At 35.4% G+C, this 12,387-nt stretch overlaps 1 protein-coding gene across 4 annotated transcripts in view; it reads right to left on the minus strand.

Moving 5' to 3' along the window:
- Window positions 1-5,308: 5,308 nt before the first annotated feature.
- LOC127877560 (programmed cell death protein 7-like) overlaps window positions 5,309-12,387 on the minus strand; it is a 29,218-nt gene continuing 22,139 nt past the window's right edge. Inside the window, exons 6-9 of one of the 4 annotated variants that reach the window (XM_052423534.1) lie at window positions 10,841-10,977; window positions 8,760-8,883; window positions 6,697-6,784; window positions 5,309-5,682 (exon numbers count right to left, since the gene is read on the minus strand). In XM_052423534.1, coding sequence (XP_052279494.1) covers window positions 5,547-5,682; window positions 6,697-6,784; window positions 8,760-8,883; window positions 10,841-10,977 — 485 coding nt within the window. In that variant the 3' untranslated portion in view covers window positions 5,309-5,546. The remainder of the gene's footprint in view (window positions 5,683-6,696; window positions 6,785-8,759; window positions 8,884-10,840; window positions 10,978-12,387) is intronic. The other 3 variants (XM_052423531.1, XM_052423530.1, XM_052423533.1) reach the window with 3 other exon arrangements.

Genomic DNA, 12,387 nt, shown 5'->3' on the forward strand with positions numbered 1-12,387 from the left:
GTGAACTCTGGAATACATACACGCAAACGGATATTAAAAGACTTGTGGACGCACACAGGTTTTGCGTTAAACGCATACAGTGAAACTTTCTACCAGCAATGACTTTTCACTCGCAGTGTTAGATATTGAATCGCTAGAAACATGTATTGACGCAAGAAAACTTAAAATTTGACCTTTGAACAATTGGACAGTTATGCAGACTTCCTTGTAGATAGTTGGCTAAGCATGTGTTCCTGAATAGACTGACGCGATTCCTTAACAATGATTTTGAATGCCAAGGATTTATTCCAAATATATTTAGGTTACGTAATAAGTATAATCTAAATGAATATCTAAATCTGTACTTGAGCAATTGGACCTTAGTGTCACAAATGAATTGGAAGAGCATTCTTCAGAGACACGTCACAAATATAACAAGAGAAGCCGGGTATTCGGAAATATGCACTCAAAGACAGGCTTGTCCGCGAGAATGCCGAAGAACCGTAATATGTGCCTTGTGCAATCTCAAAATTCATCCAGAGTTAAAATTAGTTAATATAGCGGTACGGCGCATGTTATCAAGATTATACGCGGAACAGTGTCATAAGTGCTCAAGATGGTGTGAACATATTATTGCCCTTATAATAATCCTCACATAACAAGCATAGTGGCACTCGTCGTTAAAACTTGCGGGGTAGACTTCTACTTACAATACTGCAGTTTACCGCATATAACAAGCAGACGTATTGATGTGTCAAACGTTCCTCAACGCAGGCGCGTCAAATTTTACAATGCTTCAAACGTTATTATACCAACTTGCTCGGGCAATGTGGTTGCTTATACTTCAGATAACGTATTCTAGAATGTATGTTGGTAACATGTTACTCCGTTTGTTTCTTATGTTGCTATCAATCTTGCCGCACAACGATATTAGTACAGAATCAGTAAACAGAAGTTATTATAGAATTTCGTTTGTTTTCGTATCTAGAATGCCAGATTATTTTCGCGTAGGTTTTGATCAGCACTGGTTTGAGAATACATGTGTTTGTGCGTTATGCGTATTCTCTCATCCCCGCATGCATTGATGCACTAGGATATAACATGCGTAATGTTTATACCACATGCGTACTGTTATTTCTCCGTTACGTTGACCTCAAGATTTATTTTCCTTAACAATATCAATTTAATTCCACGCCTATAAATAATAGTTAAAAAATATGTGTATATAAGTTTGCTCTGTTTATCATGTCAATGTTTACAGTCTTGATCGCTAAAGAAGTGTAAGATATCGTACTACGTAAACATATTACTCTTATGTTTTCTTTAACAATTGTAAACTTGGATGTTATCATTTGTTCAGCTCTTCGTGTATTTTGAAGAAATAAAAATAAATACATTTGTGAAAGTAACTTCTTAATGGCATGATTAAATATAAAATTACAGTCCAGACGAGCTGTCTTATGGCAGTTTCGATCAATACCTCGAGTTGTGATCTTAACCTCTGAGGAAGAGACATGTTTTTCACACGAAATGACGCCTTCTCTTGATAATCATTAATTAAAAAATATCACGATGAAATTCAAAGCTTAAGAACATTCAAGCCTTTTTATGGCCAAATATGACCGTTAAACTAAGTGCGATCATGATCGTTGAGGTAGTGACACGGGTGTTATAGCGAAACGTCGTCTTGTGATGGTTTACATTTGTACCCAGTTAATTCATGATTATTTAACAAACTACTAGTTTAAACAGGAATTTTTAGGCTATTTATTTTTAATGTTTACACTTGATCCTAAATATTACCTCGATCTTTGAGACGAGTGTTACAAGCGACACGTCGTATTATGGTCGTATACATTTGTGGCAAGTGATGTTACACAAAATATGGCCGAGACAGAACTTCGCACATACTTGTAGAGGAGTATAAAGAATGGAATTTTAGGTGCGAAGAGTAAGAAGAATCATAAACCTATGTAGAACAGGTAATTCAACTATGAACGTTTGAGCGACAGTCCACCCTTGTCCTTTCAACCCCTCTTTAACTTAACAGTAATCACAGAGGAGTTGAACACCCAAAATGTTGAATGTATATTATAGTGTTGACACAAATAAAAATGCCATAATTTTGAGAAGTCATGACGTCTAATAAAATGTTCATTTTCTTCCTGATCTTCGATACATAAAAGTCATGAAACTGTCAAAGCGATATCCATCTTGTATTAAACGAAGAATTCAAAACACAAGTTTCGGGATCTAAAGATCAAACACAAAGAGATCAGTCTGCAAAAACTTGTCGCAGAAAAAAAAATGTCTTTCTTCGCGATCACTTCATAGAACGATTATTCATTCAACTGAAATTTTAAGCAAGATCCACCCAGTAGCTAGACGAATTGAAAACTAGAGCTTTGTCACAGGCGTGACTATTTTGTATGTTGTCTGCACAAAACAAGAGAATCTAATTTATGGCGATTTTTAATAATTATTATGCCATTATCATTTATGGTCATTTTGACCTTTGAACTCTTGAATTCTTTCTCATGACAAGCCCTCCAATGATTGTGAACAAAATTAATCACTGCGGGGAATCACGTGATCACAAAAGAACATCGTACGCACAAAATGGCGGAAAAAGCTTGACGACGAAAATCAAGGTATTCTCATATTTTATAATATCAAAATATATAACTATGCGCAAAGTACCCGCTTAGTCGCCTTATGTACTCTGGTAATTGTCGTTTTTCTTAGATTTCTGTAGTTTTCTCAAACATTCAGGAACAATAAACAATGAAAGTTGTACATCGTCTGAACATACTTTATTTTGACGTGTTTGCTATTCAAGACGACAAACAACGAAATAAATACAACCTTTTTTGTTTGATAACATGCTTAGAATATTTCGTACAAGGTTTTGCACGTTGTTTAAACTTTTTCAGATCTGTGGCAAGGAATTTGGAAAATAGTACATCGTCTGAAGTCGAAGCGAATTTTGTTTAATCAATTTGTTCTGAAATAGTCTAAGGGAAGAAATACATGAATTATAGGTCAATAGAAGTCTTTGTATTTATCGTTCTTAGAGGCAATGTTTATTGGTTATTTAATCAACTATTACATGATAAGTATATGATATTTCACTATATTTCATTTAAGATAACGACTATGGTTAGGAGACATTCTTGTATTTAAATTTCAAAATAACTATAGGTAATACAACTTAGTCTAAAACATTTAAGAGACATTATGACCATCATACAATTTTGAAATTCTTCACAAAGTTTTAATAAATAACACAGGTTTTTCAAATAATTGAATGTCAGTGTGAAAATCAATTATGCATTACACAACATTTATTGTTTAGTTATATTTTTTCGTACTTCAATTTTTTTATTGAAAGCCATTTAATATTCATATAATTTAAGTAATGTTCCACATTCTACTACCAAAGCAAATTGTTTTCTCTCGATAGAAAGAAATAATTAAAGGTTATTCTAAAAAAGTTATGAGCCGTACCTACACTAATGTTGGGAAAGTAGTTCCATACCATTTAATATGGAATAATCGCAGAAAATGTTGTGGATTCATTCCCTGGGTCATTTTAATCAACATAATATATACAAGTATGCCCCACCAGGCTTTTTCCGCCCTATGCTACGGATCCGAAATTCGGCCCCATTCCCAATGCAAATTTGGTTGTTTTTTTCCCAATCGAAAAAAAAATTCCCAATTTCAAAAAAAAAAAAAATTATATATTTTTTTTTTTAACTTAAAATATATAAGTTTATCTGATCCGGTGTAGAAAATAGAAAGTGTTGCATAATTAAATTATCTGTTTCCTTGAATTTGTTTTAAAAGCTGTAAAATATGTTAATGATTATTTAAGACTTTCCTTATTTTCCTCAAAATCCGGCGCTTCACACGATTTTTTTCACCTCAAAAAAGGCCAGGCCTTTTCCCCAAATTCAGATTAAAAAACCTGCACTTATCTCACGTTCATAATACTTTGTAAAATTTTAATAATAAGTTATCAAAATAGTCGTTATTTACCAGTTAACGGCTTCTTTGAAATATAAGAAACACTATTTACATGCGATCATTTTTCCCAATTGAGCCAATTTTGCGAATAATTTTTTTCCCAAAATGGGGGTTTTCACGACGCGAAATTCCCAAAATTCCAGTGTGGCGTATTCCCAAAATGGAGCGAAAAAAGCCTGCCCACTCGGAAGAAGCTGGATAACATTGAAGTGCACCTGTCCGTCGGGCGGTCGTATGGTTTGTATACAGACAATTTGGTCGGTATTTAGACAACTTTTTTTCTCAGAATAACTGCAAAATACTCAGACACATGATCATGCAAATGAAAAATGTGTTCAAGCATTGACAATTAATCATTTTTTACATGGTGTTTACGAATAACTTTTCCAGACAGCTGAATCCACCATATCTTGATTTTTTTTGCTGTCTGATATATAACTGTGTTTGATTGTCATCATTAAAAAGTCATGTCAGTTTGGAAGGGGGGGGGGGGGGCAAACATGGTTTACAAACATCTCTTTGTTATAATTATACAACAAAAGCAATAACGTACGTGTTATTATTATACATGAAGATGTCGCATACAAAATTATTAATAATTACAAGACTGAAAGTTAGCATGATCTTTCACTAATTAATTGAATGAGAAAACCAGCTTATGGGATACAACTGCCTTGTACTTTATTTGTAACGTTTGTGTTAACAACCAATATTTAAAAAAAGATTCACAAAATACATAAAGCATTTGCATTTATTTGATATGTAAATAAAAATAACGGAAACTTAAATAATCGTTAAAAATTGTATTCTTTCAATATTTTGGGACAAACTGTTCTTCTTATACTAATGATAAGGAACATCCTGATAAACAAATGGTCCTGCTACAAAATCATCTTCATAAATTCAACAAGTTCCAAGCCAAAGGTCAAGAAAAGTCAGACTCACATCTAAGACCATGTTTCACAGATTGCTGTAACATCATTGCCTGGAGTACTCTGCACATTTTAGGTGCTACACGACAAAAAACAGCAAATTCTGCTTGATTTCCAGACTTCAATAAAAAATGTTTGTTATTCATATTTATGTTGTACGGGCATGAACATGGACAGTTTGATCAGATAGGTTGTGTGTAAGGCTGAATTCTAGTGGATCCCTCAATGAAGTGGTAGTGAACTTCAAAACCATGTATGTAGCCTATGTAACAAAACCCAGTGGTAAGGGGTTCACCTTGTCTCTGGATTGGATACCTCAATCAAGTGGTTGATGAATGGGTGTGACTAGGTGTTTAGCCAATTAATGTGTTATTGCACACAGTGCTTCGGCAAAGAGCTTGTCTCAGATGAGGATCCCTTCATCAAGGGGTAGAATGTAGCATAGGACAGTGTTATACCACCCATTGGTCTGCCATACAGCTGGCATCAGGTGTGGATCACTCAATCAAGTAGTTGCAGGCGTTGTAAGTGACTATGTATGTAGCCTACAAATGTATTACACCACCCCTGGTATTGGATACAGCTGATACAGCTTGGATCCCTACATCAAGGAGTAGTGGACTTTGTGACCAGGTACGAAGCCCAGGCATGAGATGATGGATCCTCTGGGACCACCCAGTGATCTGGAATACAGCTGGCCCCTGGGGTGTCGGGCAGTGTCAGATGCATGTCCCAACCCATTCTGAAATGGAACATACCATACTTTGTCTAATTATACCAAACAAATATTTACAGTTTTATTGCAGCAGGCAATCATGTATTAGTCAGTTTTTATGATAGCTGACATACATAAACAAGAAGATTGTTTTGACAATTTCCAGGTCACGATCATTTACAACACAATATTAGTTCTTAATGGATATTTATATCAAACATCTGCAAGCTGCGTGTCAACAAATATAGTGATGATACTAAATGAGTTAACTGTACATACGCAACTGCAGTCACTAATTGATTTTTATCATCAATCAATTTGCAAATCCGAAATAAACCTCTTGTCTTGGTAATATATCACTTTAATTATCAGCCCCATAACGCGTTTTCTTGAGGGTAAGAAGGAGTGAATGCCAAAGTTCAATTTTGCAATTTTTAGGGACCCCATGAGACCGTGTAGAAATATTTTGTTAACTTACTTAGCCTGATATGATGACCTGGTGACAAAGCCAATTAATTTATATATATATGGTATGTTTTGATCAAAGGAATTGTCACATTTTATGCTTTGCCAGCCTTGACATTGGTACGCTAAGTGAAAAGAGTGAAATCGACTGGACACTGGCACTATAGTAGGCACTAGGCTGACTTGGGGTCTGGGGCATGGGCCCCAAAAGTGCCAATGCCTATGGGCTTCCATCATGCTTATCAGGAAGTGATTGTATTAGTGTGAAGGGTAATATCAACTGAACATCATTCGTGTTATATTTACCTTATTTGGTTGTTATGCTATAACTGTATAGGACTACCATATTAGAGCTATAGAAAGTTAAAATGAAAGTTGAATCAATGGATTTATATTCAAATATATTGGAGTTAAGAAAAATGAATATTTAAAGGTGAAGGACATCAACTGTACAACACATGTATAATTCACTCTTTCTCACATGATCTGTTGCAAACACTTTCAAATTCACATACATATTTAATCTAACAAGCATATTAAAGCAAACCGCACATACATGACACAGTGTATATTTACCTTACAGACACCAGGTTGTCCAAGCTATGGCTGGCAGACTCATAGAACTGCTGAAAACTGTATATAGGGTCCCCTGGCTGGGCCACTTCTGGAATAAACAAGAGATGTTTGTTAAACATATACAGCTCCACTGAACTAACTTATCATGAATTGTTAATTGATTCAATTCCCAAATATTAACATAAACGAGTAATAAAAATAACTAAATGGCTTATGAAACTGGCAGGAACAGTCGTTGTTTTTAAACACTTTGTGAACAAAGATAAAATTCTTGAAGCATTTACAGCTGTCAGTACTATAATCTATCTCATAATAAGAGAATTATCCCGATGTTTTTTTTTTATAATTTAACTCTTCTGAAGGGTTGTTTTACATGGTATTAGGGATTCCATAAATGACTACTGGTACTTAAAATAACTAATGTACCTATTAATATAATATTTCATATAACCAGTCCTTGTGACCTAGACATTTGACATGTTGAAATCAAAATCAGGTTTTGCCCATTCCTTTCAAGTAACTATCATACCAATTTGTATGGTTGTAGGTCAAATCATACTGAACAGAACCAATGTTATACAGACTTACCAACCTACCAACCGACAGACCTATCAACCTGGGGACAGGAGCAAAGCCATATACCCCCACCAAAACTTGTTACAAAGGTGACCAATATCCCAAATGTGTTTATGTAGCAAATAATAATAATAAAGTTTCAGGAATTTTATGTTTTTATGTCAAAAAGAGGCATATAAAAAAGTAAACCTAAAATTGTTGCACAACAAAAAAAACCATATAAGAAACAAGAGCTCCGCTGCTGGAGAAAGATGCTGCCCCCCCCCCCCCAACAGGGCCTTCATATCCATCACTCCAATCTTTGATGACATATCAAACATACACCAATTTAACACGTAATATCACAGTGACCTTGACCTTTGAACTAGTAAACCCAATTTTAATAGGGGTCATCTACTGTCCAAAGCCAATGCACAATTGAAGTATCAAGTCAATTGGTCAATTCGTTGAGTTATTGATCGGAAACGATTTTTACACTTATTGTGACAGCTACCTTGACATCTGGCCTAGTGACCCCAATTTATAATAGGGGTCATCTACTGTCCAAGACCAATGCACATGTGAAGTATCAAGCCCATTGTTCACTTTGTTGAGTTATTTATTGAAAACGATTTGAACACTAATTATGACATTGACCTAGACCTTTGACAAAGTGACTCAAATTTCACTACGCTATCTTACGGGGTTTGCCAAACAAGCTTTCTTTTGGGGTTTGCCAAACAAGATATCTTACTGTGTTTACCAAACCAGCTATCTAACTGGGTTTGCCAAACAAGCTATCTTAATGGGTTTGCCAAACAAGCTATCTTACCGGGTTAGCAAAACATGCTATCTTACAGGGTTTGCAAAACAAGCTCTCGTAATTGGTTTGCAAAACCAGCTATCTTATAGGGTTTGCAAAACAAGTTATTTTACTGGGTTTGCCAATCAAGCTATCTTACTGGGTTTGACAAACAAGCTATCTTACAGGGTTTGCAAAACAAGCTATCTTACAGGGTTGCCAAACAAGCTATAATTATGGGTTTGCAAAACATGCTCTCTTAATGGGTTTGCCAAACAAGCTACCTTATGGGTAGTGCAAAACATGCTATCTTACTGGGTTGTCAAACAAGCTATCTTAATGGGTTTGCCAATCAAGCAATCTTATGGGGTTTGCAAAAAAAAAGCTATCTTTCTGGGTTTTACACACATGCTATCTAACAGGGTTTGCAAAACAAGCTATCTTAATGGGTTTGCTAACCAAGTTATCTTACTGTCTTTGCCAAACACGTTCCTGAGCAGTTTGTTGTGTTTTATTGTACTGGGTTTTTCCTGAGCCGTGTGTTGTTTCATATCTTGCTGGATTTGCTAAACAAGTTCCTAAGCTGTGTGTCGTGTTATATCTTTCTGGGTGTGCCAAACAAGCTATCATACTGGGTAATGCAAACAAGTTTCTGAGGTTTGGTATTTTTTATATTTTACTGGGTTTGCCAAACAAGCTATCTTACTGGGTTTGCCAAACAATTTTCTGTGCTGTATTGTGTGTTCACGCTCAAGTGCCTCTGCCCTTCTCTGCCGTGTCTGCGCATCCTCCTTCTCTTTGGTCTCCTTTTGCTCCTTCTCTAACAGAACCTAGTCAAACAATATCCAATGTGTTCCTACAATTTGTATGTATATGAGCCTTACTATACAATATGGGATTTAATTGTGTCTTGTTCTGAGAAAATTGGGCTTAATGCAGTCCACACAGGCTAATCAGGGACGACACTTTCCACTTTTATGGTATTTTTAGTTTCAAGGAAGTCCCTCCTTGCCGAAAATCAAGTTTAGGCGGAAAGTGTCGTCCCTGATTAGCCTGTGCGGACTGCACAGGGTAATCTGGGATGACACTTTACGCACATGCATTATGCCCAGTTTTCTCAGAACGCGGCTCAATTGATGTGCAAAAAGTATCGCCACGACACTCTGCCGCTTGTATAAAAAAATCATTTAAAGGTAGACTTTTCTGATGGAAAATCCAGTTTGAGCAGAAAGTGTGTTCCCAGATTGGACTGTGCTGACTTCACGGGTTAGTCTAGGACAGCACTTTATGCACTTGAATTAAGCCCTGTTTTCCTAGAGCAAGGTTCATATTTATTTTCATAAATAAAGACCAGTGTCAGCATGTTCTTTAATCAGCTGTGCAAACATACGCTGCATATAATAATCGATTAAATTCAGGTCATACATTCAATACAGCCTGGGGTAGATGGAAAGAATACCAGACATTAGAAAATGTCACATTATATATCAAATGGTAATACCTAATTGTATATTCATTGCAGCTGAAGATCCTGACAGAATGCACATGTCCATAGCCGATGCATACCAAGTTTCATCAATTATGATTACTAGTGTTTGAGATCCCTCCAAGGACACAACTACCAGACTTACAACAAATACAATTATTTTATTACATATCACCATAAATTCAATAACAATAAAACAAGAAAGACAAAAGAGTGACATTATTCTTTGCAATTTTGGGCAGCATACCAATGACTTAATTCAACGATGAACTGACAAATGTAACAAACAAATTTGTAGAATTAATATCTTCTGCAAAATAAACTTTTTTTATCGGTGCAAATGCCTTGATATACAGTAGATTCATTAAGTGTAGGGTAATAATTTAATAGTAATAATAAAGTGTATGGTAATTGTTTGTATGTATTGCAATTATCCTCATTAATATCTTCACACCCATGAAGTTTATGTCGAAATCTTGTAGCATATCTGAGATATAGCCTTGAAAAGTTACATCATACAACAATAACAAAGGGCAAAAATTCTTAGTTAAGAAAGTGCAGGGTTATGGTTTTTGTGCATGACACTTCTTCCTATTGATTTCTACACACTCATGAAGTTTACTCTCGAAATGTTGCATCATATCTGTGATATAGCACTAAAAAGTTCCATCATACAAAAACAAAGAGAAATAACTCTTCTTTAAGCACATATAGTTTATAGTTCTTAAGCAAGGCCTTTTTTTCAATTGATTTCTTCACACCCATAACTTTCTTGTTTAAATCTTGTATCATAACTGAGATATAGCCTTGAAAAGTTCCATCATATAAAGACAACAAAATGCAATGACTTTTATTTGAGAAAGTGAATGGTTATGGTTCTTAAGAATGGCAATTGTCCCTATTAACATCAATGCACCCATGAAGTTTCATAATTAAAATTGTGCATGGTATCCAAGATATAGTCCTGACAAAATTCATCACACACAAAATAAAAAAGGGCAATAACTTATTAAAGAAAGTGTAGGGTTATAGTTCTTGTGCATTGCACTTCTCCTCATTAATATATCTAGACACCTATGTTTCATGTTGATATCTTATATAGTTTCTGAGATTTGGCCCTAAAAGTTTTGTGACACATGGACGGACTGACGGACGGACATACTAATGGACAGACCAATTCTATATCCCTATGTGTTTGGGGTGGGATAATCATTTAAAACCTCTCATTTCGTATGGTAATAAAAAAGCTTCTTTTGTTTCCCATGTTTTATATATTGCAAATTCCTATTTGTCTGGGTTACCTTTAGTGTGGATTCTTCTGCTTTATAAATGTTCATCTGTTTGTCAAGCAGCTCCTTCAGACTTGAAATCTTATTCTCAAACACCTGGTTCCTGGCTCCAATACTTCCTGTCCCTGCATAAATGCTGGACAGCACACCTGACAGGACACCCAATATGACTCAGCAATATTTAACAAACATCTGTTTCCTGGCTCAAATGCTGCTTGTCCATTCATTCATGATCAGCAGCATTCCCGACAGGGAACCAAACATGACTTAGCTGGGCCCTGCATAAATGCTAGAGAGTTCATCTATCAGGGAATCACACGTTAATAAAAGAAATCAAATGAGAAAAAAATAACAGTTACTTGTTTCATGTGGTGTTGATTTCATCAACAAAATACATACTTTAATCAAATACAGATATGCCATATACTGCAGTAGTTTGAATACCCAATCCCCAGCTTAGTATTTGTTCTTGGATTGATATTCAATTCTGTTTTAATACCCAATTCCCAGATTGGTATACGAACTTGGTTTGCTATACACAATAGTTTCCACACCCAGAATTCCTTATTTCAATCATTCACTATTTGCTTAATCTGAATACCCGCTAGGATAAGCTATTTATAAAAATGATTACCCACCCAGTCTCTCCAGCCTGTCTGTCCTCAGCCTGCGCAGTTTTGACAGACTGTCCAATAGCTGCTGATAGCGACCCGTCTCTGAGAGTTTTTTACGCACCTGACCCAGGATCATGTCTGCCTCCTTATACATATCTTCTTCCTGAACAAAATATATGGCTTGATTGTTTCGTTAACTTTAATGTAAGGGGCGTGATTTTTGCTCCTTTAATTCTTCCTTATTGATGACCTCATTTCTCTAAAAATATTTCTTCACCTTATACAAGACATAAAATCAAGAGGACCAAAGACCTTGAGGAGCCAGCGTTCAAAAGGTTTCACAATTAACATAATATAGAAAACTGCCCCAACTTGCTACATTGTACAGCCACTATTTTTACCAAACACATTAATTATGTTTCTCCATATGTTGGTCAAAAATATAGCTTCTAGAGTCCAAATTGATTTATTTTAGCCACATAGTTATGACCAAACTTTAACGAAGGCAAAAGTTTGAGGAACGAAAAATACAATCATATTTGAGCTTTGACCTTGAAGGATGACCTTGACCTTGACTTTTCACCACTCAAAATGTGCAGCTCTATAAGATACACATGCATAACAAATATGAAGTTGCTATCTTCAATATTGCAAGAGTTATAAAGGTTTAACCAAGGTTAAAGTTTTGTGACACACACATACAATGACTGACACAATGACAGACAGACAGGCCAAAAACAATTTACCTCCGATCTTTCGATCCAAGGGCATAAACAAATCTAAAATTTACATCGCTCAAGTATAAAAGGGGAACAATAATCCCTCAAATATGTACATTAATTTTAAATAACAAGTTGCTTATATTTAAATCATTCTATAGCTCGGTGACATTCCTAACAGAAAAAAAATAAATAAATGCTCCTTTCTACAAATATTTTTTTTAAA

Source organism: Dreissena polymorpha, chromosome 4 (assembly GCF_020536995.1).
Source record: "Dreissena polymorpha isolate Duluth1 chromosome 4, UMN_Dpol_1.0, whole genome shotgun sequence".
NCBI classification, from domain to species: Eukaryota; Metazoa; Mollusca; class Bivalvia; order Myida; family Dreissenidae; genus Dreissena; species Dreissena polymorpha.